The sequence below is a fragment of the Antennarius striatus genome, chromosome 22, assembly GCF_040054535.1.
Source record: "Antennarius striatus isolate MH-2024 chromosome 22, ASM4005453v1, whole genome shotgun sequence".
Taxonomy (NCBI): domain Eukaryota; kingdom Metazoa; phylum Chordata; class Actinopteri; order Lophiiformes; family Antennariidae; genus Antennarius; species Antennarius striatus.
Window position 1 is genome coordinate 15,007,628 of NC_090797.1, and position 26,834 is coordinate 15,034,461.

The 26,834-nt window shown below is 45.5% G+C and overlaps 1 protein-coding gene across 1 annotated transcript; it reads left to right on the forward strand.

The window, feature by feature from the left end:
• The first annotated feature begins 1,505 nt into the window (after positions 1 to 1,505).
• LOC137589699 (probable E3 ubiquitin-protein ligase makorin-1) lies at positions 1,506 to 4,398 on the forward strand. The gene is made up of 7 exons (XM_068307553.1): positions 1,506 to 1,525; positions 2,042 to 2,223; positions 2,484 to 2,707; positions 2,798 to 3,009; positions 3,517 to 3,627; positions 3,780 to 3,924; positions 4,201 to 4,398. Exons 1-7 carry the CDS (start codon positions 1,506 to 1,508, stop codon positions 4,396 to 4,398), a joined length of 1,092 nt encoding a protein of 363 aa, XP_068163654.1.
• Positions 4,399 to 26,834: the final 22,436 nt, after the last annotated feature.

Below are 26,834 nucleotides of genomic sequence, written 5' to 3' on the forward strand. Positions count from 1 at the left end.
GTGTGTGTGTGTGTGTGTGTGTGTGTGTGTGTGTGTGTGTGTGTGTGTGTGTGTGTGTGTGTGTAATTAGATGAGTACAAGTGTGTGGAAATTTACTGAGACAGAGTGATAGAAAAGTTTATTGCATGATTAAAACTAAATATTTATGCAGCCAACAAAATAATGAACAGCATGTATTTAAATCTCTTCAACTCCAAGCTGGTCCAGTTTGTGGATGAGCTGCTGGGGGATGATTGTGTTGAATGTTGAACTGAAGTCAATGAACAGCATTCTGGTTATGAGTCTTTGGTCTCCAGGGGGGTGAGGATTGACTTTAGGGCAGTGCAGATGGCGTCATCGGTCGAGCGATTGGACCGGTAGGCAAACTGAAAAGGGTCCAGGGTTGAAGGGAGGGCAGACTTGTTGTGGTGCATGACTCGCCGCTTGAAGCGCTTCATAAGGATGGGAGTGAGGGCAACTGGGTGGTAGTCGTTGAAGCTGGATGGGGGCGACTTCTTCGGGACTGGGATGATGGTGGTGGCTTTGAGGCAGGTGGGGACAACAGCCTGGCTCAGGGAGATGTTGAAGATGTCTGTGAAGACACCTGTGAGCTCATCAGCAGTCTCTCAGGACACGACCAGGAATGTTGTCAGGACCTGGGCTTTCCGTGCGTTGGTCCTTCTGAGGACTTGCCTCACGCTGTCCTGAGAAAGCGTCAACGCCTGGTCGCCAGGAAGGGGTGGAGTCTTCTGTGCCGGGATGTTGTTGTCTGGCACAAAGCACGCAAAGAAGTCATTCAGCTGATTTAGCAGAGTGGTGGAGCTGTCGCAGAACTGAGAAAGTTGGCTTGTAGTCCATAATGAACTGAATCTCCCGCCACATGTTCCTGGTGTCTCTGCTGTCGCTGAAGTGGGTGGCGATCCTCCTGGAGTACTGTCTCTTGGACACTCGTATGCCTCGTGACAGGTTGGCTCTCGCTGTCCTCAGGCCCACCTCGTCCCCAGCTCTGAGAAGGTTCTGGTGACCGTGACATCATCCATGCATTTCCTCATGTATGCAATGACGGTCTCCGTGTACTCCTGGAGGTCTGTGGTGTTGTTGTGGGTGGCTGCATCTTTGGATTCGCTCCAGTCTGTGGTGGAGAAGCAGTTTTGGAGTGCCTCTGACGACCCATCAGGCCAAACCCGTATCTGCCTTTTCACAGGTCTGGCGACTCTGACGAGCGGTCTGTATGCCGGCGTTAGCATAACAGTGGTGTGGTCTGATGCCCCAGGTGGGGGAGAGCAGGGGCTTTATAGGCATCTTTATGTGTCGTGTCAACATTGTCCAGGATGTTAGCTCCTCTGGTGAAAAAGTGGTGGGTGGGACAACGGCCCACCTGAGTGGGAAGGACTTCTAATGACCTTCATTGTGTTGGGGGTTTGTGGGGGCGACTTTCTGCCCCAGCAGGACTATAAGTGTCTGGACTCAGTAGCAGTGAGTCACAACTGAAGGAGTCCTGACGTGGATGACTGAGACCTGCAGACATGTCTTCAACCAGCCTGAAGTAAGTTCTCCTCATTCTGCTTTGCTGTTCTTGACCTGCCTTTACCTGGAGGACTCCACACACTTTACTCTGACTCAGAGTAAAGTGTGAGTCAGAGTAAAGTAGAGTAATCTTTCTCATCCCAGTACTGTCTCTTGTGCTCATGGATATGTTTGGTCCTGTCTTCTTATAACTAAATGATATGAGAGCTAAGACGAGGAGCACTGGTCGCAGAATTTAGGGTGAAGCGGGGAAAAGTTTCTAAAATGTTCTCACCATTAACTAAAAATCCCAAAATGCTTTGTGTTCATACTGACCCTGACACCAGTGGTGTGGAGCAGCAGTTTCAGATCTATGTAGCTCTTTTAGACTCTTTTGGAAAATCGGTTGATGTTTTTCCCTGTTCTGTTTGTGTGTAGGGAGGATAATGGGTTTCCATCCCTCTACTTTTTGTTTATATGTGAGGGGTGGGGGGGTTACGGTGGGTTTCTATCACCCTACCTTTCTGTTTTAACATGGTAACTTGTGTGTCCTCAGGTTTGAACAAAGCAAACCACCCAAGAGCGAGGAGCCGCAGACCCCCCAGACATTGATGCCTCCCCCCTCCTCCCTGCTCGACCCCTCAGACCTGAATCCCAGTGGGTCAACACCCGGCCCAGGGGCTCAAGATTGGGTCAACGCGGCCGAGTTTGTTCCAGGACAGCCTTACTGTGGACGGGGTGAGTGATCCGCGTGGTGTGTTGGGGAGAACCACTAGATCCCACCTACGTCCCCTTGTGAGGAGACTTAGGGCTGCGGATATTTTCTTAGGTGGGGGTTGGGCTGTTGTTCATTTTGGTATTTGGTAAAACTGTTGTTTTGTTCGCCCATTGACAAGCAAGTGGTGAACTGTGAACTTGTGTAGTCCAATCAGGTTGTAGGCATGTGGGCATCATGTTGACCAGTATTTTGATGTTTTGTTGTTGTGGATCGTCTGCAGCAGAGCCGATGAAGATGGCAAGCTCCACCCCCCTCACCGAAGAGTGCGACGCTGGCGCCGCACCTAAAAACAGGGAGCTGAGGAAGCAGCTTTGCTTCTATGCCGCTGTGGGAGAGTGCCGTAATGGAATCAACTGTCCCTATCTCCATGGCGAAGTGTGTGACATGTGTGGCCACCCAGTGCTCCACCCCACTGACATCAGTCAGCGCTCAGAGCACACCAAGGTAACGACCTGCTGACACACTACACAAGCTGTCACACACACTCCTTTGACACGATGGTAACATACACACACTTCCTGCACCTGTCCACAGGCGTGCATGGAGGCCCAAAAGGACATGGAGCTCTCGTTCGCCATCCAGCGCAGCAAGGACAAGATGTGTGGTGTGTGCATGGAAGTGGTGTTGGAGAAGGCCAACCCCAGTGAGCGGCGCTTCGGCATCCTGTCCAACTGCAGCCACTGCTACTGCCTGAAGTGCATCAGGACGTGGAGGAGGGCCAAGCAGTTTGAGAGCAACATCATCAAGTGAGTCAGATCGTCTGTGGAGTCGTCAGTGTGTGATGGTAGGAGGGGGGGTCGTTTCACCTTTGTATACTAATCTTCCTCAGTAGTATACAAAGGGTCACAATCTTTTTTGGGAGTTTCAAAACTCCCAAAAAGATTGTGTCAGCAGATTAACCCAGGTGATGAGTGTCATGCTAATTATACCTCATTAGCATGCAAAGGTGAAACTCGCATTTCACGTCCAGTGGATCGACTTTAACACCTTTGGATAACAAATATTTATTCATCTTCTTGCATTAAAAGCATTAAAAATGTTATCTAAATATGTTTCAGAGGTACTTTGAACGAGGTTTAGCGATGTGTTCCATCACATTGTCTGTGAACCAACCAGAGACTTTTTTCAATTGACGTTTTCCCGTTTTCTCACCAAACATCTACTGAGACTGTTCTTTAATCTCCTTCAGAGGAGCTTCTTCCTGAACGTTCCCGGTTTCAGATGGTACAACCATTTTTTCTACTTATTTCCAGATCTTGCCCAGAGTGTCGAATAACATCCAACTTTGTCATCCCGAGTGAGTACTGGGTGGAAGTTAAGGACGACAAGCTGAATCTCTTCCAGAAATACAAAGACGGCATGCGGTAAGTGGGCCAGGCCAGAAACGGTTAAGGGGTGGGGCTACACAAATGGGTGGGGTTATACTAGTAGATCTGCGGGAGAACATCTGGGCTGTGGAGTGGGCGGTGTTGTCTGATGTGTCTGAATCCCTGACAGTCTTCTCTGTCTCCTCCAGGAACAAGCCGTGTCGGTACTTTGATGAGGGGCGTGGCACATGTCCCTTTGGCGCCAACTGTTTCTATAAACACACCTTTCCTGGTGGACGACTGGAGGAGGCCCAGCCCCCGCGCCAGCAGCCCAGATCCAATGAGAGGAACATGGTAAGGGGCCACCAGTCCACTGGTTCTGTTGAAGGTCTGCCAAGAACAGCAGCATCTCCACAGCAGCGCCCTCTGCTGGCTGAGTGGAAGCACTGATCAGTGGAAACCATCGTTTGGAGACATTTGGAGTCTGATTTTTGCAAACCTGCATCACTGGATGAAGGCTGATGTGTGTGTGTGTGTGTGTGTGTGTGTGTGTGTGTGTGTGTGTGTGTGTGTGTGTGTGTGTGTGTGTGTGTGTGTGTGTGTGTGTGTGTGTGTGTGTGTCCCCAGCAGAACTCCAGGCGGACTCCGCTGTGGAACATCTTTGAGGAGCAGGAGAGCACAGACTCCTTCGGCATCGATGTTGAGGAGATGGGGACGTTCAACCTGAGAGAGATGCTTCTGATGCTGCTGGCCGCCGGGACCGACGACGAGGATGAGTGGGACTTATTTAATGAGGACCTGGACGATTTCTGTCAAATGTACCTATAGCAGCCCCCCTCCCCCACTGCACCCCCACCCCCTTTAAAACATTTATATTAGAAAGTAGAATGGACTGTCTTCTAAGTTAATGGACGGTAGCTCCCACCCTGTTTTGTGACAGGCCATCAATAAATGAAAGAGAAAAAGTCCCTCAAGCCATGGCGCTCTTGCTAAACATTACCTTGACATTTATTGTTAGTCTTTCTTGTGCGTTTCATGTAGGAGGTATAATTCTAAAATAACAAAAATAAGTCAAAATAATATTTAACAAATTAACTTTTTTCAAATATTGCTAATAAACAAAACCCACAAGTTTCTTTGTGGGTTTTGGTGTGACTTGTTTATCACTGACAGCTGTTAGTGTTACCGGTCCCAAATACTGAGGTACGTAATAACAAATGAATGGTGGTTCTGTATGCCTCCCACCCTAAACACAGGAAAACAGTCACAGGAATGAGAGAGACGAACCACCCTTGCTGCATCTCCAGTATGTTCTTTTTATTTTACAATTATTCACAACATTACGATAAACATTCATGTCCCTAATCTCTCCCTAATACAATAAAGTTCATGTCTCAATGTCCATTGTGTGGCTCTCATATGTCCATGCTTCAACTCCAGCACACAGTGTATTCCGCTCCATCTCACATCACAGTTTAAGATTTTCCCCTTAAAACTCAAAATAAACCAAAAATAAATAAACATGAACCAGAGGGATTCAGATGGTACATTACTTTTGTCCCAAAAGCACATTTTCGGTATCTATGCTATTACCATGGCTACTATGAGATATAGTGCTGTAAAGTCAACTTCACATTTACTGTACCAAAATCCACTGAAAGCTACTGCCAGTAGTATAAGACTGGTGTAATCTAAAACAGTAAACTCATTGCATAGGGAATATTAATGGACTCATATACAGTAAAACTAACACCTTTAAAACTGATGAAAATACAGTTTCACCCTTCGTACTGTAACTATTTATTCCTGAAAGCCACATGAAACTAACCGTGCTTTTTATAAACAGAAAATAGCCATTCAAAAATATAAGCATCTGCTTGTTCAAGTAATTTCCATAATGCACCATAGTAAACAGATCCTATAGTATTAGTTTAATCACATCCCAACAGAAACACTCTATTTACAGTGTTGGTCAGGTGTGCAGGGCCAAAAGAGGGAAAACAACTAAAATCTTGCCACGCAATGTGCACATATGCAAATGGTCTCTGCCTAATATGGAACAGGTAGGCGCCATTTTCTGAAACTCCCGCCAAGCGGCTTTGCTTGCTAGGAGGAGTTTTCTAGCTAACATCAAACTTACTTTTATACGTTGAGAAACGCCACCAAAGCATGTCAATAATGCTAAAAATAATGAACTCTAGGAGGTAGTCATTTTGTGGTTGTCACGGTGTACTAACCTGAAAACACAGGAAAACAGTCACAGGAATGAGAGAGACGAGCCACTCTTGTTGCATCTCCAGTTTGTTCTGAGGAGAGGGGCCGAGGTCCTCACCTAGAGTCACCTGGGTGCAACACGACCTGCACTAAGGTTCCGCCCTCCTGTTTCCCTGCTGCCTGAGTTACTTTGTCTCAAAATAAAGACGAAATTAATATCTGGGAGGACAGACGTTAATATAAAAATGTTTCATCAATTAGAATTGGTGAAAATAAAGTGCTGATAAATCAGTAAAATAATATGTAAACATTAATCCCCAACAATAAAAACAAATATGACCATATATTTTGAGTGTACCACACTAGCACTTCCTGTTAGCCTGACGATCACTCTGACATTTACTGTCAAACTGTAAGGTTTTACTCCTGAAGGCTGGATCTTCAGTTTTCTTTATTAAAGCTGCTCATAGCCATTATTTTGTACTGATGTGTCCTCCCTTCATCACCTTCATCCAAGTATCCCGTGTGTGTGTGTGTGTGTGTGTGTGTGTGTGTGTGTGTGTGTGTGTGTCTGTGTCTGTGTGCGTGTGCGTGTGTGTGTGTTTCATTAATGGGTAAGAGCCTGTTGGATCCCATCTGTCTTTCAAAGTGGGTGAACGGATGGATGGATGAGAGACGGAGGAATTTTTCCCCAAGAATGTAATCATCGGGGTTTTGGCCTCCGTCTGTAGTGAAGAATAGTGAGACAGTAGCTGCTGATTTGAAATTTCTAAAAAATATTTCTATTTTTTACAATTTCACTCTTTTCTCAAAAGTTGTTTTAAGACTTGAATGATGCCCCCCTGGCAAGATAAGAGGAAGTGTTGTAGAGGAAGAGGAAGTGTTGTAGAGGAAGAGGAAGTGTTGTAGCTGTAGGTGGCTGCTCGTTGAATACGTTTTTTGTGGTAAATGGACTCTTAATATAATTTTTGTTTCTTTATACATACAGTCCTGACTGTGCCTGACTGTTTTTTCCGGGTGTTTCGCTGTGGACTTTTGTTGCTTGTCTCGGTCGGTGCTGCAAAGTAGAGCCTGAGCCAGGGAACGCAAACGCCCTGACAAACAGGCTGGAGCATCCCCTGCCACTGGATGCTTTAGTTCACAAACTACCGGAATGCCCCCACCAAGGAAAAGCCCGACACCAGAAGAGTTCAGGGAGATAAAACTCTCTCAATATTCTGTGCAGCGATGTGACTGCGGTCAGAACACAACAGGAGCAGCTTCTGGGGCTCCTGGAGGAGGTCAGAACACAACAGGAGCAGCTTCTGGGGCTCCTGGAGGAGGTCAGAACACAACAGGAGCAGCTTCTGGGGCTCCTGGAGGAGGTCAGAACACAACAGGATAAGCTTCTGGGGCTCCTGGAGGAGGTCAGAACACAACAGGAGCAGCTTCTGGGGCTCCTGGAGGAGGTGAAACTACTACGCCTCCAGAACGAATTGTGGATCTCGAGCAGCGAGTGGATGAGCTGGACCAATACTCCCGCATCAATGATGTGGTCATCACCGGCATCAACATCAGGCCTCCCTCATAAGCTCGTGCAGTGGCCGTGGACAGCGGGGAGCCCAGCGAGCAGGAGACACCATCGGTGGAGCAACAGGTGGCTTCCTATCTCCAGAGCAAGGGGATAGAGTTGGACCGGGAGCACATCGAGGCGTGTCGCCTACTACCAGTAAAGAACGAGAGACCACCAGCGCTCATCAGAAGGTTTACTAATCGGAAAAAGAAAATGGCACTGCTGAAACAGGGGTGCAAGCTAAAGGGCACAAATGTATTCATAAACGAGTACTTGACAAAGAAAAATGAAGAAGTCTTGCTGGCAGCAGAAGTCTTGCTGGTGAAGAGCATAGAAGACCTTGAACAGTATCGACATTGATGCAGCTTGTGACTCCTCATCATCACAATGCCAAACACACCAAGAACACAGACTACACCAAGCACCAATATGGACATGGACATGTTACAGAAGATCCTACAGCATCAACAAATAGAAGTGGGAACGTGTGAGTATCAAGAGCACACCCCACTGGAGCAGAAAAAGTATGCAGTTGGTCTCTTCATTGATCTGAACCCCATGTCAGACACATAAAAACAAAAATATCCAAAACCCTCTCAATTATAAATAAAGCAAAATTATACCTTGATGGAAATGCACTCTGTACTTTATACTGCACCTTGGTCCTCCCGTACTTTACATATTGTGTTGAAGTTTGGGGGAATACTTATCAGAACACAATTAATCCTCTGATCATATTACAGAAAAGAGCAGTGTGGAACATTCACTAGGTTGGTTTTCTTGAACATACTCATAACCTGTTTACGCAGTCAAAGTTGCTAAAATTTCATGATATTGTACAATATAATACATCAATAGTTTTATATAATAATAATAATAATAATAATAATAATAATAATAATAATAATGATGGATTAGATTTATATAGCGCTTTCTTGTCTGGACATTCAAAGTCACTTACATTGGATCCATTATTCATTCACACCTCATTCATACGTGGTGGTGGTAAACTACGTACGTAGCCACAGCTGCCCTGGGGCAGACTGACGGAGGCGTGGCTGCCAATCTGCGCCTACGGCCCCTCCGACCACCACCGGAACAATCACACACATTCAAATAATTATTACCACCAAACTTCCAACATTTCTTTATAACTCCAGTCAGGGCTCATCACTTGAGAGGTTCTGGATATTTTTCATTGCCGAGAGCTCAAACCACGCATAAACGTTTTTGTGTGTCTGTGTGCGGAGTGAAACTCTGGAACAATCTGGTCTCACAACACAAGAAATGCCAAAGTACTGATCAATTCAAACTGTTATATAAACATCATGTCTGGTCAAAGTATAGAGATGAGGGTCTTTAACTCAAACTGCTGTTCTGTTTGTTAACATGTGCTCAGTGTTTCTTTACCATCGTTGGTATTTGTTAATTACTGCTGTTGGCATTTGTCCATTACCATTGTTGGTATATTGTACATTACCATTGTTGGTATATCGTGCCTTCCTTACATTGTTGTGTCGAATTGCTATTGCAATGTGATAATTTCAGTGTTGCCCATGGTTACGCAATCATGATGCAATTATTGTGTGATTATCCTTGAATCTTCGAAGTAGCAGTGAAGCTCAGTGTGTTGATCTCTGAATCAGGAACTGGGGTGGGATTACATGAGTTTTCTTCTTCCCACTCCCTTTCAGGGAGAATTGTATTGTTGGGTTATGATCTTTGTTTATTATTTGCTTATTTAATTATTTTGTTTGTTGTTGATTATTTGTTTGTTTTTTGTTTTGTTTTTCCTTGCCTTGTCTGAAATAAATGAATAACTAACTAACTAATGAAGAATACTTTAATAATGCTACAGCGGAATTTGTTACCTCTTTTAAGTACAAGTACAGTCATACGGCACACGTTACACAAGAAAGTACAAGAATACAGCTATCAGTTAGACAACACAGCATTCACACTAAATGGTCTCGTCAGACCTTCAGTCAGATTTACAGACCATTTGTTCAATCTGTCAACTGTTTAATTTGGTTATTTGGCTGGAATTTAGTTAATCTTTATTTTGGCAAGCTTGCATACCATTTTACCCCAGGTATCTGATCTTCACTCGGCGGCCGTCATTTTGTGAACCACTGTCTCCACAGATGTAGCTGTTCTGAGCAGTCAGTGGTTCTACCAGTTTAACCCTATCTAAACTAGTTTTACCTTTTGCTTAAGCCTTTCAAACATCACACTCTGTTCCTGACCATTAGCTCCATTCATTTTACACAATCCCTATTTATCACATTCACAAATTCACCTCCCTTTTCATACAATACAACACAATATTCAATTAACCCATTAAAAATGAGAGGTCAAGTATCTACTCTGGGTCCTCCAGCAGCGATGCCTCCAGCTGCTCTGTTAAAATCGCAGACAAAGACGACACTCGTCTAGCCATCGTACTTGCTCCAAGCTGGACATCGGAGATGACATCACGACCATGTTTCTCATCTTTGAATCATTATTTAGCGACAAGCATCATAGCTTCTTTAAAAACCTCACCATCTGAAAGTGGTTTATTGTTCTTTATCAAAAAACGGGCAGCTCTAGACGAAGCTTCGATTGCGTTCTGGGATTTTTTGACCGGCTTTGTGAAAAAAGTCTGTTGTTTGTCTGAAGCTGCCTTTAACCCACTGACTTTCTCAGTACATAAAGTGCTGCTGGGTGGGTAGTTCACAGTCATGTTTTTGTGGCATGTTTGGAAATGCCTCTCCACGTTGTGCCGCTTTGGTACTGCAACAGTCATCCCACAAAAAAGACACAAACATTTCTCTTTGAATGACGTAAAAAAAGAAATCTTCTTCCCAGTCACTCTGAAAATACGATGTCCTTTTGTGTTTTCTTCCATGGTTTTTGGGCAAAAGCACAAGCAGGCTAACTCCTCATATCACCTGGTCAGTGTGTCAGGCGTAGACGCACGAATGACCTTCGACTTGGTGAGAGGCGAGTTTGATATCAAGTATTTTATTTGAATGTTTTAACTTAATAAAATATCATTTTAGAATGCTGAATAATTAAGTTGCAATATCATTAATGTGTTAATTAATGTTAATATGTTTAGACCACGCCTCGCTGGCGCCACAAGGGGTGCTCGGGGGCGCACGGTCGCTCGCAGGAACAGCGTTGGTGACCTCTGGTTTAGAACCTCCAGACGTCACGTGAGCGCAGCAACGTCATGAGGAGCTCAGAGGTGATGAAGCTGGACCTGAGAGGGTTCCTTCTGACCGCACCAACCTTCTGACCGTCTCATTGGTCCTTTCATCGTGAGACCTACGGACGTTGGTGGACACAGGAGGGAGTGACAAAGGAGGAGCGACATAGGAAGGAGTTACACAAGAGGGAGTTACACAGGAGGGAGTGACAAAGGAGGAGCGACATAGGAAGGAGTTACACAGGAGGGAGTGACTGTGTGTCGGCTGCTCTGACCTGATCCAGGAAACAACGTACAAACATGAGATAATAAAAGTCACACCCGTCTGTGGTGCTACAGCTGAAGTATGTGTGTGTGTGTGTGTGTGTGTGTGTGTGTGTGTGTGTGTGGCGTGAGGATCAGGAGGTGGTCTTCTGGTGTCGACCCGGTCACACGAGTGGACCGTCACCTGAACATCAGTTTAACGTGAACACGTGTTCCTCCTGATCCTGGACAGGGTGGGGCCACCTCCATTTAAACATCACTATTGGTCACATGTCACAGTGAATCAGTACTCATCACCACAGCAGACAGCTGCTAGCTGCTGTTAGCGACCTGAGCAGCTAGCGGTCCAATGAGTCCTGTTGCTGTGGCTTATGTTTGCTCTGGAGGGTTCTGTTGGGTTTTTCTGTCTATTAAAGGGCTTTGAAATGTCTCTTGATGTGGTTAAGAGCTATATAAATAAAAGTTGGTTGAGTCTGACTCAGGAGGCGGAGCCAGAGGAGGGTGAGGAGGAGGAGTATGTAGAGTGGAGGATGAAGACGAGTGTCTGTCAGTGGGACGATGAGCTAATGAAGCAACAGCCAGGGGTCGGGGGTTAAAAGCTGTTTTTATGCCACTAGAGGGCGCTACCACATTCTAGACCTCACCTTCACTGGAGGGAGGCTAAGGCTAGCTGTTCATGCTAGCTACAAGAAGTATCTCAACAGATGTCTGTGACATAAGGACATCCGTCTCTCATCCATCCATCCGTTCACCCACTTTGACAGACAGCTTGTGATCCAACAGGCTCTTAACCATTAATGAACACACACACACACACACACACACACACACACACACACACACACACACACACACACACACACACACACACACACACACACACACACACACACACACACACACACACACACACATCAGCCTTCATCCAGTGACGCAGGATGGCAAAAATCAGACTCCAAATGTCTCCAAACGATGGTTTCCACTGTTTCCACGGCGCCAGTGTCGCACTCTTCGGTGAGGGGGGCGGAGCTTGCCATCTTCATCGGCTCTGCTGCAGACGACCCACAACATCAAAACAGCAAAATACTGTTCACCATGATGCCCACACGCCTACAACCTGATTGGACTACACAAGTGCACTGCTGTCCACTTGTTCGTCAATGGACGAACAAAACAACAGTTTTATCAAATACCAACATGAACAACAGCCCAACTCCCACCTAAGAAAATATCCACAACGGATCACTTACCCCGTCCAAAGTACGGCTGTCCTGGAACAAACTCGGCCGCGTTGAACCAGTATTGAGCCCCTGGGCCGGGTGTTGACCCACTGGGATCCAGTTCTGATGGGTCGAGGAGGGAGGCGGGAGGAGTCGGCCGCTCCTCGCTCTTGGGTGGTTTGTAGTGTTCAAACCTGAGGACACACAAATTACCATGTTATAACAGAAAGGTAGGGTGATAGAAATCCATTACCCCCCATACATATCAACAAAGAGTTGGGTGATACCCACCATAATCCCCCCTACTCCTCACATATAAACAAAAGGTAGAGTGATGGAAACCCATTACCCTCCCTACATACAAACAGAACAGGGAAAAAAACATCAACCATTTTACCAAAAGAGCCTAAAAGAGCTACGTAGATCCGAAACTGCTGCTCCACACCACTGGTGTCAGGGTCAGTATGAACACAAAGCATTTTGGGATTTTTAATTAATGGTGAGAACATTTTAGAAACCTTTCCCCGCTTCACCCTAAATTCTGCGACCATCTTAGCTCTTATATCATTTAGTTATAAGAAGTCAGGACCAAACATATCCATGAGCACAGGAGACAGTGCTGGGATGAGAAAGATTACTCTAAAAATCTTCCAGCAATAACACAACAATAGAGTCAGTACTAACAGTGTGAAGATGCTACTGCTAACTGCTAACCCATCTGTTCCAAAAGACACTTCAATGAATGAGCAGGACGCTAAGACTCATAGGAAACACATTCTGATCTGTTGAGCCTAAGCAGTCTGGATTGGACTTCATCCTCCAACATAAAGATGACCATGACTCCAAACTAAAGCACTGAGTCAGAGTTAAGTGTGTGGAGTCCTCCAGGTAAAGGCAGGTCAAGAAGAGCAAAGCAGAATGAGGAGAACTTACTTCAGGCTGGTTGAAGACATGTCTGCAGGTCTCAGTCATCCACGTCAGGACTCCTTCAGTTGTGACTCACTGCTACTGAGTCCAGACACTTATAGTCCTGCTGGGGCAGAAAGTCGCCCCCACAAACCCCCAACACAATGAGGGTTGTTAGAAGTCCTTCCCACTCAGGTGGGCCGTTGTCCCACCCACCACTTTTTCACCAGAGGAGCTAACATCCTGGACAATGTTGACACGACACATAAAGATGCCTATAAAGCCCCTGCTCTTCCCCACCTTGGGGCATCAGACCACACCACTGTTATGCTAACGCCGGCATTACGGACCGCTCGTAAGAGTCGTCATACCTGAGAAAAGGCAGATACGGGTGTGGCCTGATCACAGACTGGAGCGTATCCAAAGATGCAGCCACCCACAACAACACCACAGACCTCCAGGACTACACGGAGACCGTCACTGCATACATGAGGAAATGTATGGATGATGTCACGGTCACCAGAACCTTCTCAGAGCTGGGGACGAGGTGGGCCTGAGGACAGCGAGGGCCAACCTGTCACGAGGCATACAAGTGTCCAAGAGACAGTACTCCAGGAGGATCGCCACCCACTTCAGCGACAGCAGAGACACCAGGAACATGTGGCGGGAGATTCAGTTCATTATGGACTACAAGCCAACTTCCACAGTTCTGCGACAGCTCCACCACTCTGCTGAATCAGCTGAATGTCTACTTTGCGTGCTTTGTGACAGACAACAACATCCCGGCACAGAAGACTCCACCTCTTCCTGGCGACCAGGCGTTGACACTTTCTCAGGACAACGTGAGGCAAGTCCTCAGAAGGACCAACGCATGGAAAGCCCAGGTCCTGACAACATTCCTGGTCGTGTCCTGAGAGACTGCTGATGAGCTCACAGATGTCTTCACAGACATCTTCAACATCTCCCTGAGCCAGGCTGTTGTCCCCACCTGCCTCAAAGCCACCACCATCATCCCAGTCCCGAAGAAGTCGCCCCAATATATATATATATATATATATATATATATATATATATATACCTACCTCATGGTATATATACCTCATGGTCTCTCAGGAGACCATGAGGGCACTATGGTGGTCATGGATGACATCCTGATATTCTGCAAGGACAGGGAGGACCACGACAAGAATCTTCGCAAAGTGCTAGAAACCATCAGAGCATCTGGACTGAAGTAAGTGCCAGTTCACTAAAACTGAGATCCTGTGCTTCAGCCATGTGATAGGCAAAGAGGGCATCAGGCCGGATATGAGCAAGGTCAGAGCGATAACAGAGCTACCGAGTCCCACCAACCTGACAGAGCTACGGCAGACAATTGGGATGATCAACTCTTTGGGGAAATTCCTCCCTGACCTGTCATGAGTCATGCACCCCATCAACAGCCTCCTGAAAAAGGACACGGCCAGGGTTTGGGGAGACGAACAGGAGCAAGCATTCAAGGAGGTAAAGCAAATGCTGACCTCTGCGCCAGTGCTGGCGTTCTACGACGCCAACAAACCAACCGTGGTGAGCGCCGATGCCAGCAACTTCGGCCTGGGAGCTGCGCTGCTACAGGAGCAGGGAGACGGCCTCAGACCTGTGGCATTCTGTTCCAGGACGTTGACCGAGACTGAGCGACGCTATTCCCAGATCGAGAAAGAGTGCCTCGCCAGCGTATGGGCATGTGAGCTATTGTGTGATCTCTGCACTCTATTTATGCTATTAGGTTTTGTTGTGTTTGTCTATACAGTCATATTTATATGTCTCTTGTGTTTATTTAGTGTGAATCGTGTGTTGTCGAACTGTGATAGCTGTATTCTCTTGCACTCTTGTATAATGTATGCCGTATGACTGTACGCGTACTTAACATAGGTAAGTAATTTCCCTGTAGGATTATTAGAGTATTCTTTATTCATTCTCAGTCCTGCAATTTTGATTAGACACCAGATTGCTTTTGGGACTAATGAAAAGAAGCTCCGGGAGAAACTGTTGAGGGAGACAGACCTCACATTAAACAGTGCTATAAAAATATGTCACGCCAGTGAACTTACACGGCAACAGGTAGTGACGTTCAGAGAGCCTTCGCAAGTAGCAACATACCAAGAAAATGAAGCAGTGAATCTTTCACATGCGTTCTGGCAGCTGAGGCTGGACCCAGAAAGTAGCAAATACACCACCTTTAACACTCCATTTGGACATTACTGTTTCGTGACGCTCCCATTTGGCATCAAATCAGTGCCAGGGAACTTCCACGGAGCAATGGAGTCCATAATAGAGAGTCTGGAAGGCACCAGATTCTATATAGATGACCTGTTTGTTTGGGGAACAACACAACAGCAACATGATGGGAGACTGGAGAAACTCTTACAGAGAATTTAAAAAAAGTGGACTAAAACTAAACAGGGACAAGTGTCTCTTCAGTGTCACAGAGATGACCTTCCTGGGAGACAAGGTCACAAGTGAAGGTGTGGAACCTGATCAGTCAAAAGTGCAAGCCATAATTGGACATGCCTGCCTCCACCGACCAAAAGGGTGTCTTGCGAGCCATGGGAAACATCAACTTCCTGGGCAAGTTCATCCCTAATCTTACTGCCAAGTGATGTATTCCTGTGTGGCCTCAGCATTTTTGTAGTGAGACCGGTTTCGGCTGGTTCTGCTTCGTGGAGTATGTTTCACGTCCTAATATGACAATATGCGCTGTGCCTTTCAGATGTATTAAGGTGTAACCATATATAGGAATGGAAGTATATGCGCTGTAACTTGTGTCTAAAAAGGATGTGATCTGAAGGTTGTTTTACTGAGAAGAGACAGGCCTGTTAGTTTCACATGGGAACTGAGTGTGGTGAAATATTGTCTGATGTTAAGACACGCCTACTGAAGAACATAAATACTGAGTGATTTCTGTATTTCATTGCACACTAGCACTGCATATGTATAAGCCTTTTGTGCCCAGAATATTCTGTAATAAAGCTTCAAAGAACTTTTCATCTGTTTCCAGTCTCTTTTCGTGACCAACATTTTCACTACCCAAAATAAAGGAACACGCGGAGACTAGAGAAGAGAATCGCCTCCTAACAATTTGGTGACCCCGACGTGATCTTGGGCTGAGGTGTTGGTTTGACAGACTGAACTTCAGGCGCCATCAATTGAAAAGGTAAGAGGACCATTCTTACTCTAAAATTGATCTTCCGTCTGTAAACTGATACTGAACCTAAGGTCCGTCAATTTTTTTTTTGATTTGAACTTGTGTTTTTTGAATAAGCTAAATTGTGACTGTGACTGGAAATGTTTTTCTGAAAGGCCTGTTTTATTTGTCCTGGGTTAGAGGCCCTGGAGGATACTGCCGTGTTCCTCCTAAACAGGTTGAAATGCCCTGGCTGTCTGGCGAGGCAGCAGAAAGGGTTTAGACGTGCCCTGTGAAGGCGGCGTCCTATCACGAAAAGGTTGTAAATCCCGAAGGGTTCCACTCCCTTCAAAAATTTCTGGACTGGGAGGTTGTTCGCTTGAAATCAAAGGACTGTTGTGCACTTAATAAAGAGTAATTGAGACATCTAGAGTGTCCAGTGGGACTATTTGGTCCTGGAGGTTGTCCGTTCTTTACTATTTGGTAAAGAATCTGGAGGACTAGAATTCCTCGTTTGAAATTGCGCGCTGAGAAATAGTGAATTGTTTGTGTTGAGGAATTGTGAGGCTCGTAGCTGTCTTGTTGTGAGACAGTTGTCCTCCTCTGTCCAAGAAACACTGTGACTAGTCTGAGGTCTGGGACCTCCGAGTTCTGGGAACTCTGCTCTGGGAGCAACAACTGCAGTCATGGAAGGTGAATTTGATCGGGAGAAGGAGCGGTTTGATTTGAGAGACATTCCTGATCATCCAACTGGCGTTTTATTAAAAGACCAAGTTAAATTGGTTAATGGTTAAGGGTAGGGCAGATGCTGAAACATGCAACTGTTTCTCCCCATAGCCTATGGCTCAAATCACTTGTTGTTTGTTGTCTTTATTGATGTCTATTTTATACTGTACATCTCTTATCGGTAAAATGTTGTAATTTATTTTTTATCTGAAATGATCTGTGTGTCTGAAACTTTTTGTTGCCTTCTTGGCCCAGCTCCCTCTTAAAAAAGAGATTTTTAATCTCAATCAGGCTAACCTGGATAAAAAAGGTTAAAAAAATAAAAAATAAATAAAAAATTGGCATCTCAGGTTGCAGTCGGCGGACTGCCTGAAAAACCTCGCGAGAAGAGTCAAAGAGAATTGCATGCATGGTTTGACTTGTACAAAGATGTTGAGGAGTTGAAAGATAGTGATCCGACCCTTGGACTGCAACTAAACAATATAACCGGGCGATAAAAAATAAGTAAATCAAGTAAAAAATATAAGTATAATGTAAGTGAATAAAGTAATATAAAGGAAAATTTAGGAACCATAATTTGTGAAATACAGGTAGTCGCCGATTTACGACCGCGATTGGGACCGACAGATCGGTCGTAACTCGACTTGGTCGTAAATCGACTCTTAAGTAAAAATTAAATCCAGCAGCGCTGGTTCTTGGCTGGGGGTCGTCCGCATCGTCAGCTGGGGCAGCGTGTGGGTTGGTGGGAGCGGGAGACGATCTTTTCATAATCATTGTGAGCTTTGTCTGAATTGTTCGTTTCTTTTTCTCCTCATAAATTTCACGATATGGACGGAAAGCGTCGTTTGCCATCCGTTCAATCCTTGCAAATGTTTCTATGTTCTATGTCCATTTCTTCAAAGTGTGCACGGAGTTTATTTAACAGGGAAAAGCCTTCTGACAAGCCTTTGGTGGTGAACATTTTTTCTGTTTCCTCCTCTTCTTTCTCTGCTTCTCTTCTCTCTTCTTCTTCCACTCTTTCTTCTTCCAGCGCGATCAGTTCTTCTTACAGCGCGATCATTCGTGAGTTCTCCAAGGAGAGGTTTTTTGCCAGTTTCACTATTTTCTCCCGAATCTGATCAAGTTCTTCGTCACTTTCAAATCCAGCAGAAGAGTTCACGTAACGCTTGACAGTTTTTCCATACGCCATTCATACATTTCTCCGTCACAGCCTCCTAAGCAGCCCAGCCCATCAGTAGTGGGCTGGGCTGCTGATCTCAGTGTGACTGAACAGCGTGTGTGCGCCGTGGGGACTGGAGAGAGCGCGGGAGCCTCAGAGCGTGAGTACTGTGGCTGGAGGGAATGCCCCGCCCTACCCGGACATTGTGGTCGTAAAGTCGATCGGTCGCAAGTTGCATAGGTCGTAAGTCGGCGACTACCTGTAACATAGAAAAAGGCTGCAGCCAAATGTAACAATCACTTCATGAGCATGAATCTAAGTTGAATCTAATCTAAATTGAAGTCCCCCTTCTGCACACATTTTCCTCTGAAATAAAAGGGGCGTATGGATGCATAAACTGTATAAGTAATTGATATAAACTTTAAACTATAAAATGAGTCTTTCAGTGTCTGGCATACATCCGTGTATACATAGGGGTGCATTTCTTAAACGTCACCCGGCTGAAATAAGGTCACCCAGAGTTAGTGTGTGTTTGATAAGATCCGACCATACGTGTATGGGAAGATCAGAGCCAATGAGAACTTGTGTGACTGATAAGCCCACCGAAAGTACAAGCATACCAATCAAATAATCTGAACATACAAGCTTGGGATAAAATAAAGTTGTTGTTTTTTTTGTTAGTTTTTTATGAGTGTAGAAAACTGTTTGCTTGGACGTCATAAGTGATTCTGTGTAACTGAGTGTATGATTGCTGAGCTCAGGTGTGAATGTGTGAGCTGGAAAAACAAAAAGTCTGATTGATTGTGTTTGACTGGGATTAAAACATATGTGCTGTAGATGGAATAGTAGAAAGTGTGTTGAAAGTGCACTCATAGAGTGCCAAAGACGAAATATTTTGTCTTATAGAATCCAAACGTTGAGTGCCAAAGTCGAGATATTTCGTCTTAGGCTTTTTTTATAGGGAACGTTAGATCAAAGCGTTTCGCACATTCTGTGTGATTTTCAGCCTTGTATTCCATTTATTCCGGTTGGGGGCAGTGTTTCACACCCTAGATCACCAGATAAAGCGACGAAGAAGCGTCGGTGTTGGGGCAGTAGTGGAGAGCAAAATGGCGAAGCGCAAGGCGAAAGCATGTGGAGGAGGCAAATTCAAGCAGCTAACACTGGCACAGAGCTTGTCTGGCAGTGTAGCTGCTGTGAAAATGAGCGAGAGCAGTAAGGATCGGGGGTGTGCAGGAGATGCACCCAAGGAGGTTGAAAACCGGAGCGGAGGCGAGGAAAACGTGGCGGGTTGTAGCGGGGGCCTCCCGCAGTTCGGCGGCGTCCCACGTGGGAGCGCTGGTGCGGAAAGTTCTCCGCTGCGTCTGTCCGGCAACAGTTCTGACTCTGAACCGGACCCGGACTCGTCATCTGAATGGATACCGTCAGAAAGCAGCAGGGAGTCCTCCCCAGACCCGTGGGAGCCCACGGAGGATCTGAGGAGCAAAGGTTACTATTTTGCTACTTTGTTGCATGATGTAAAAAACACGTGTCGGCCCATCCATCTCACATAAGTTGTTCCCCATCTATGAATGTATTACTCTTTTGTGTAAAATGGTACTTATTTCAGGCATGTGTGTGTATATATGTATAATGTGTGTGTGTGTGTACGTTTTCTAGAATGGTACATATTTCAGGCATGTGTGTATATATATATATATATAGTGTAAAATGATATCCTACTTATTTCAGGCATGCATATATATATAGTGTAAAATTGTATATTTATTTCTATATTTTACAGTCCCTAAAACGAGTAGAGGACGTGCACCTGCAAGAGGGAGAGGTCCGAGGAGACGCCAATCACTGGAGGTGGATGCAGGTGTTTGGGGTAATGATGGCTGGGAACCCACTAAGTTCCCATTCGTGGCAACCCCTGGTCCCCAGAATGTGGCTGCAGACCTGGATTCAGACCAGCCGGTTGACTTCATGGAGCTGTTTCTGACTGACGAGCTGCGGGGTCACATTGCGTCTCAGACCAACCTGTACGCACGGCAGTTTATACAGGCACATCCTGAAGCTCTGCCACACTCCAGAGAGAGGGTGTGGAAACCGGTGACAGTTCCAGAGCTCAAAAAATACTTGGGTCTTACGTTCCTCACCGGCTACATAAAGAAGCCCAGCGTCAGCATGTACTGGAGTGAGGATCCAATGGAAGCCATTCCGTACTTCAACAACACCATGCCACGCAACAGGTTCCAGCTAATTGGGAAGTTTCTCCACTTCAATGACAATGCCTCACAGGATGCTGGAGATAAACTTTATAAAGTGCGTCCTGTCCTTGATTCTATTATTTCTAAATTCAAAGAGCTGTATCAGCCCCATGAAAACATTTGCATAGATGAGGGGATGTTGCAGTGGCGTGGCCGCCTGAACTTCAGGGTTTACAACCCTCAGAAGCCAGTCAAATATGGCATCAAATCTTATATTTTGTGTGACTCGCGGACTGGCTATTGTTATAATATGTTGCCTTATATTGGCCAGCCGAGCACACTCCCAGACATTGTGTTCTCCCTCCTTGACCGCCTGACCGAGCAGGGGTACACAATATTCATGGACAATTTTTATAATTCCGTAAAACTGTGTGAGCAGTTGTGTAAAAAAAAAACTAATGTCTGTGGAACTCTGAGGAAAAACCGTGGGGAACCACAGATCATCAGAGAGCCATCAAAGACAGACTTGGGTGAGGAGGGGAAGGTGGTGCGACACAACGGCCGGGTACTGGTCTTGGCCTGGCAGGACAAGCGCCTGGTGCGGATGATAACAACCTGCCACAACGACAGGATGCAGAGGGTGGAGGTGTGGCAGAAGGGTCAGCGGGACAAAGTGGCACAGCTCAAACCGGAGTGTGTGGTACAGTACAATTCCTGCATGAATGGGTGGACAAACTTGACCAGAACATTGCGTACTACCCCTTCATCAGGAAAACTCAAAACTGGACAAAAAAGTTTGTCGCCTATTTGTTCCAGATTTGTGTGTACAACGCCTATGTGTTGTTCAGGTCCAGGAACCCAGGGATCAAGAAATCACACCTTGATTTCATGAAGTGTATTGCAAGGTCCTGGACTGAAAAGGGGTACGTGTCACATGAGGAGGGCGAGGAGATGGAGGTCGAAGACGTGCTGCAAACCAGGTCACGCAGAAACAGAGACCCAGAAGGCAGACTCGATGGCCTGATGTCCAGGCACAAGCTGGAACATTTGAGGGCCACCACCAGGAAAGCACATCCCTCAAGGAAATGTCGGGTGTGTGTTAGAAGGGCTGGAAGGAGTTCTTTCTTGCCACTATTTTTATTTTTCTTCTTCGTGACAGGGGTTCGTTTTAGCCTGGGAAGATAAGTTCAGCCTTCGCTTTAAAGATATCTGGCGCCATCTAGCGTTGTGAATGGGTATAATTTCTAGAACCCGAATGTAAGACGAACCCCACTTTTTCACTTTTTTGCATCTAATTCACTGTGATACTCTGTGTATTTGGGTCCCTTCTGCCAATGTCTGTTAAAAAAGGATGAGAATGTGTTAATACTTCAGTAGAGGATAAATGTCACTCTGTATTCCACCAGAATGTGAAGCAATGGGAAGAGAACAATCATTAACATAAAATATTAGGCCACATTTGTTTTCTTCTATTTCGTGCTGATTTATTTTTCTTTTCATCAATTATCAACTCCTGTGTGTATCGTGACTAAAACAGACAGAAAATAAAACTTGGAGGACCTTTATAGCAGTTATAGGCAGTACAATGTCACAGCCAACTAAAGCAGTTTTGTCTGTTACTGTATCAAGGAAACCATGCAAACAAGCTACATGTCATCTTTTGATTTCAGTTCTTATATAATATTGGTATACGCAACGGTATGAATATTCTTCTCAACTGTTTTTGTAAAGTTCGTATACAGATTTACTGTTTTATTTACACAACAATAAAACGTTTAAATATATTTCCCTATTCAACAGAACCTGCTATAGACGAGAGCACATTTGTGTGCGTGAAAAGACCGTTATGTTGGTGGTAAAACAACTGAACAATCAAACTCAGTCCTATACTCTTCCCGTACTCTTCTCTCTCTTCCTACGGACACACTTCCCTCCTCTCCTTCTTTGACCAACAGTTGTCCAATTTCCACCAGCACCCTGTAGGTCAACAGCACCGATGGTGGTCGTTGTTAACTCGGGCCTCGACTGATCCGGTATGGAAGTCATAAGTTTGATTCACATGTTTGATTTGGCAAAAGTTTTACATCAGATGCCCTTCCTGATGCAACCCGCTGCATTTATCTGGGCTTGGGACTGGTACAATAAGACACTGGTTTGTGTCCTCTTGTGGCTACATTTGGTACTTTCCAGTCCATAAAGGTTTTATTTATTTTATTTATTTTTTACTTTGGCAGCATTCTACTGCTGTTGAGTACCTGTTGAGTACCTGTTGAGTACCTGTTGAGTACCTTTGAGTCTGATCTCATCCTCATTTGTTTGCTATTGAAGGAGGGACAAATTGATACTTGGTTACAAAGGGAAAAATAAAGGTGCCAGAACAGGGACTGGAACACGTCTAACCTTTCATCATTTTTTCCCCATATTATTTATTGCCAAAGTCAGCAAAAGAATGGCACTGTGTGAAATGATCCAGGATGCTCAGTTGTAATGAAGGGAGTCAGGGCAGGTGTTGATATAAATGCTGTGAAGAAGGCTTTTGCTTTTTTTAATGATCTGTCTGATACCAGATTGTAACTCCACTGCTTGTGGAAGGGGGGCAGTCAAACGATGATGGTTCTGAATGGGAGATTGTTTTGGTAGAGGATTATTGCACAGAAAGTGTAGATGAGCCAGCACCTACTTAAACACTATCTCCCCTTGCTCGTATAATTGATTATATGACACCTACAAAGGAGAGGAGTGATAATGTTATAAGCTCAGTTCAGTAATATACAGTAGAAGATAAGTGCAGGTTGGAGTCCTTCCGGTAAAGTACCATTGTGGGTTCGGGTCTCCCAAACGGAGATTTTGGTTAATATCCCTGGGATTGGAGTCCCTCCAAATGGCGATTTTGGTTAATATCCCTTGGGTTAAAGTCCTTCTGACTGGGATTTGGTAAACATGATAAAGTGTTTAATTGAATCTTCTTCTTTTCCTTTCGGCTTTTCCCTTCAGGGGTCGCCACAGCGAATCAATTTCCTCCATCTAGCCCTGTCCTTTGAATCCTCTTCACTCACACCAACTATCTTCATGTCTTCCCTCATTACATCCATAAACCTCCTCTTTGGTCTTCCTCTAGGCCTCCTGCCTGGCAGTTCAAAACTCAGCATTCTTTTACCAATATATTCACTATCTCTCCTCTGGACATGTCCAAACCATCTCAGTCTGGCCTCTCTGACTTTATCTCCAAAACCTCTAACATGTGCTGTCCCTCTGATGTACTCATTCCTGATCCTATCCTTCCTGGTCACTCCCAGAGAGAACCTCAGCATCTTCATCTCTGCTACCTCCAGCTCTTTCTCCTGTCTTTTCTTCAGTGACACTGTCTCTAGACCAAACAACATCGCTGGTCTCACCACAGTTTTGTACACCTTTCCTTTCATTTTAGCTGAAACTCTTCTATCACACATCACACCTGACACTTTCCTCCACCCGTTCCATCCTGCCTGTACACGCTTCTTCACCTCTTTTCCACACTCTCCATTGCTCTGGACTGTTGACCCTAAGTACTTAAAATCCTCCACCTTCTTGATCTCTTCTCCCTGTAGCCTCACTCTTCCACTTGGGTCCCTCTCATTCACACACATGTACTCTGTCTTACTGCGGCTAACCTTCATTCCTCTCCTTTCCAGGACAAACCTCCACCTCTCTAGCTTCTCCTCCACCTGTTCCCTGCTCTCACTGCAGATCACAATGTCATCTGCAAACATTATAGTCCATGGTGATTCCTGTCTAACCTGGTCTGTTAGCTTGTCCATCACCATAGCGAACCAGAAGGGGCTCAGAGCTGATCCCTGATGTAGTCCCACCTCCACCTTGAACTCCTCTGTCACACCTACAGCACACCTCACCACTGTCTTACAGTCCTCATACATGTCCTGCACTGCTCTAACATACTTCTCTGCCACTCCAGACTTCCTCATACAATACCACAGTTCCTCTCTGGGCACCCTGTCATAAGCTTTCTCTAGATCTACAAAAACACAATGCAGCTCCCTCTGGCCTTCTCTGTACTTCTCTATCAACATCCTCAGAGCAAATACTGCATCTGTAGGTACTCTTTTTTGGCATGACACCATACTGCTGCTCACAAATGCTCACTTCTGCCCTTAGTCTAGCTTCCACTACTCTCTCCCATAACTTCATTGTATGGCTCATCAGCTTTATTCCTCTGTAGTTGCCATAACTCTGCACATCTCCCTTGTTCTTAAAAATGGGCACCAGCACACTACTCCTCCATTCCTCAGGCATCTTCTCACTATCTAAGATCCTGTTGAACAACCCAGTCAGAAACTCTACTGCCACCTCTCCTAGACACTTCCATACCTCTACAGGTATATCATCAGGACCGACTGCCTTTCCACTCTTCATCCTCTTCAATGCCCTCCTCACTTCATCCTGACTAATCTTTGCTACATCCTGGTCCACAACAGTCACCTCTTCTAGTCTTTGTTCTCTCTCATTTTCCACGTTCATCAACTCTTCAAAGTACTCTTTCCATCTTCCCATCACACTACTGGCACCTGTCAATAGACTTCCATCCCTATCCTTAATCACCCTAACCTGCTGCACGTCCTTCCCATCTCTATCTCTCTGTCTTGCCAACCTGTATAGATCAGTCTCTCCCTCCTTACTGTCCAACCTAGCATACAAGTCATCATAAGCTTCTTGTTTGGCCTTTGCTACCTCTACCTTCACCTTACGCTGCATCTCCCTGTACTCCTGTCTACTCTCCTCAGTCCTCTCAGCGTCCCACTTCTTCTTAGCTAACCTCTTTCTCTGTATACACTCCTGTACCTCCTCATTCCACCACCAAGTCTCCTTATCTACTTTCCTTCCAGATGACACACCAAGTACTCTCCTACCTGTCTCCCTGATCACATTAGCTGTAGTTGTCCAGTCATCTGGAAGCACCTCCTGACCACCCAGAGCCTTTCTTAACTCCTTCCTAAAACTCATGCAACACTCTTCCTTTTTCAGCTTCCACCATTTCGTCTTCTGCTCTGCCTTTGCCCTCTTGATCTTCCTCACCACCAGAGTCATCCTACACACCACCATCCTATGCTGTTTGGCTACACTCTCACCTACCACTACTTTACAGTCACTGATCTCCTTCAGGTTACACCGTCTACACAAGAAGTAGTCTACCTGTGTGCTCCTACCTCCACTCTTATAGGTCACTCTATGTTCCTGCCTCTTCTGGAAGAAAGTATTCACTACAGCCATTTCCATCCTTTTTGCAAAGTCAACTACCATCTGTCCTTCTGCGTTCCTCTCCTGAATACCAAACCTGCCCATCACATCCTCATCCCCTCTGTTTCCTGCACCAACATGTCCATTGAAGTCTGCTCCAATGACAATTCTCTCACTTCTAGGCATGCTCTGCATCACTTCATCAAAGTCCGACCAGAATTTCTCCTTCTCCTCCAGCTCACATCTTACCTGTGGAGCATACCCACTAACAACATTGAACATCACACCTTCTATTTCTAGCTTCAGACTCATCACTCTATCCGACACTCTTTTTACCTCCAGGACATTCCTAACAAACTCCTCCTTCAAGATAACTCCTCCTCCATTTCTCTTCCCATCTATACCATGATAGAACAACTTGAACCCTGCTCCTAAACTTCTAGCCTTGCTACCTTTCTACCTGGTCTCCTGTACACACAGTATGTCTACCTTCCTTCTCTGCATCATGTCAACCAACTCTCTACCTTTTCCTGTCATAGTTCCAACATTCAACGTCCCTACTCTTAGTCCTATACTCTTGGTGTTCCTCTTCTCTTTCTTCGAGCGAACGCACTTTCCTCCTCTCCTTCTTCGACCAACAGTAATCCAATTTCCACCAGCGCCCTGTAGGTCAACAGCGCCGATGGCGGTCGTTGTTAACCCAGGCCTCGACCGATCCAGTATGGAAGTCATAGGTTTGATTCGCATCTTTGATTTGGCAAAAGTTTTACGCCGGATGCCCTTCCTGACGCAACCCTCTGTATTTATCCGGGCTTGGGACCGGCACAATAAGACACTAGCTTGTGCCCTCTTGCGGCTACATTCCATGCTAAAAAAAAAAAAAAGCTAAAAAACAAGGATAACAAAGTGAATTTACAGCTGATTATTCTGAAGAAAAACACTCATGAAGGAGGCTGAACTAAAAAGGGGGTCTTCAGTTTGTTCTGGAACGTGTAGACTGGACTCTGGAGCAGTGGTCACGTGGTCTGATGGGTCCAGATCCACGTGGGTTTCTGTCTTCTTTATTCGTCAGCCGTGGTTGTATAGTGGTTAGTACTCTGTGTTGTGGCTGCAGAAACCACAACAAAGTGGTTGCTGCGGTGTTACTTGGTGGTGTGTATTTTACTCTCACCCTCCCAAAAATTATTTTTTAACTGTTTTCCAGTTTTGTTTTTGCATTGGCCGTGATCGTATAAAGGTTAGTACTCTGCGTTGTGGCCGCAGCAACCCCGGTTCGAATCCGGGTCACGGCAGCTTTTAATGTAAATTGACTAAAAAAGTCCCCGCACTGAGGGACGGTGTTATGAACTGATGAACTGATCGCGTTGTCTGTGTTGTGGCTGCAGCAACCCCGGTTCGAATCCGGGTGGTGACATGGTTTCATTCAGTTTAAGTGGACTGGGTCTG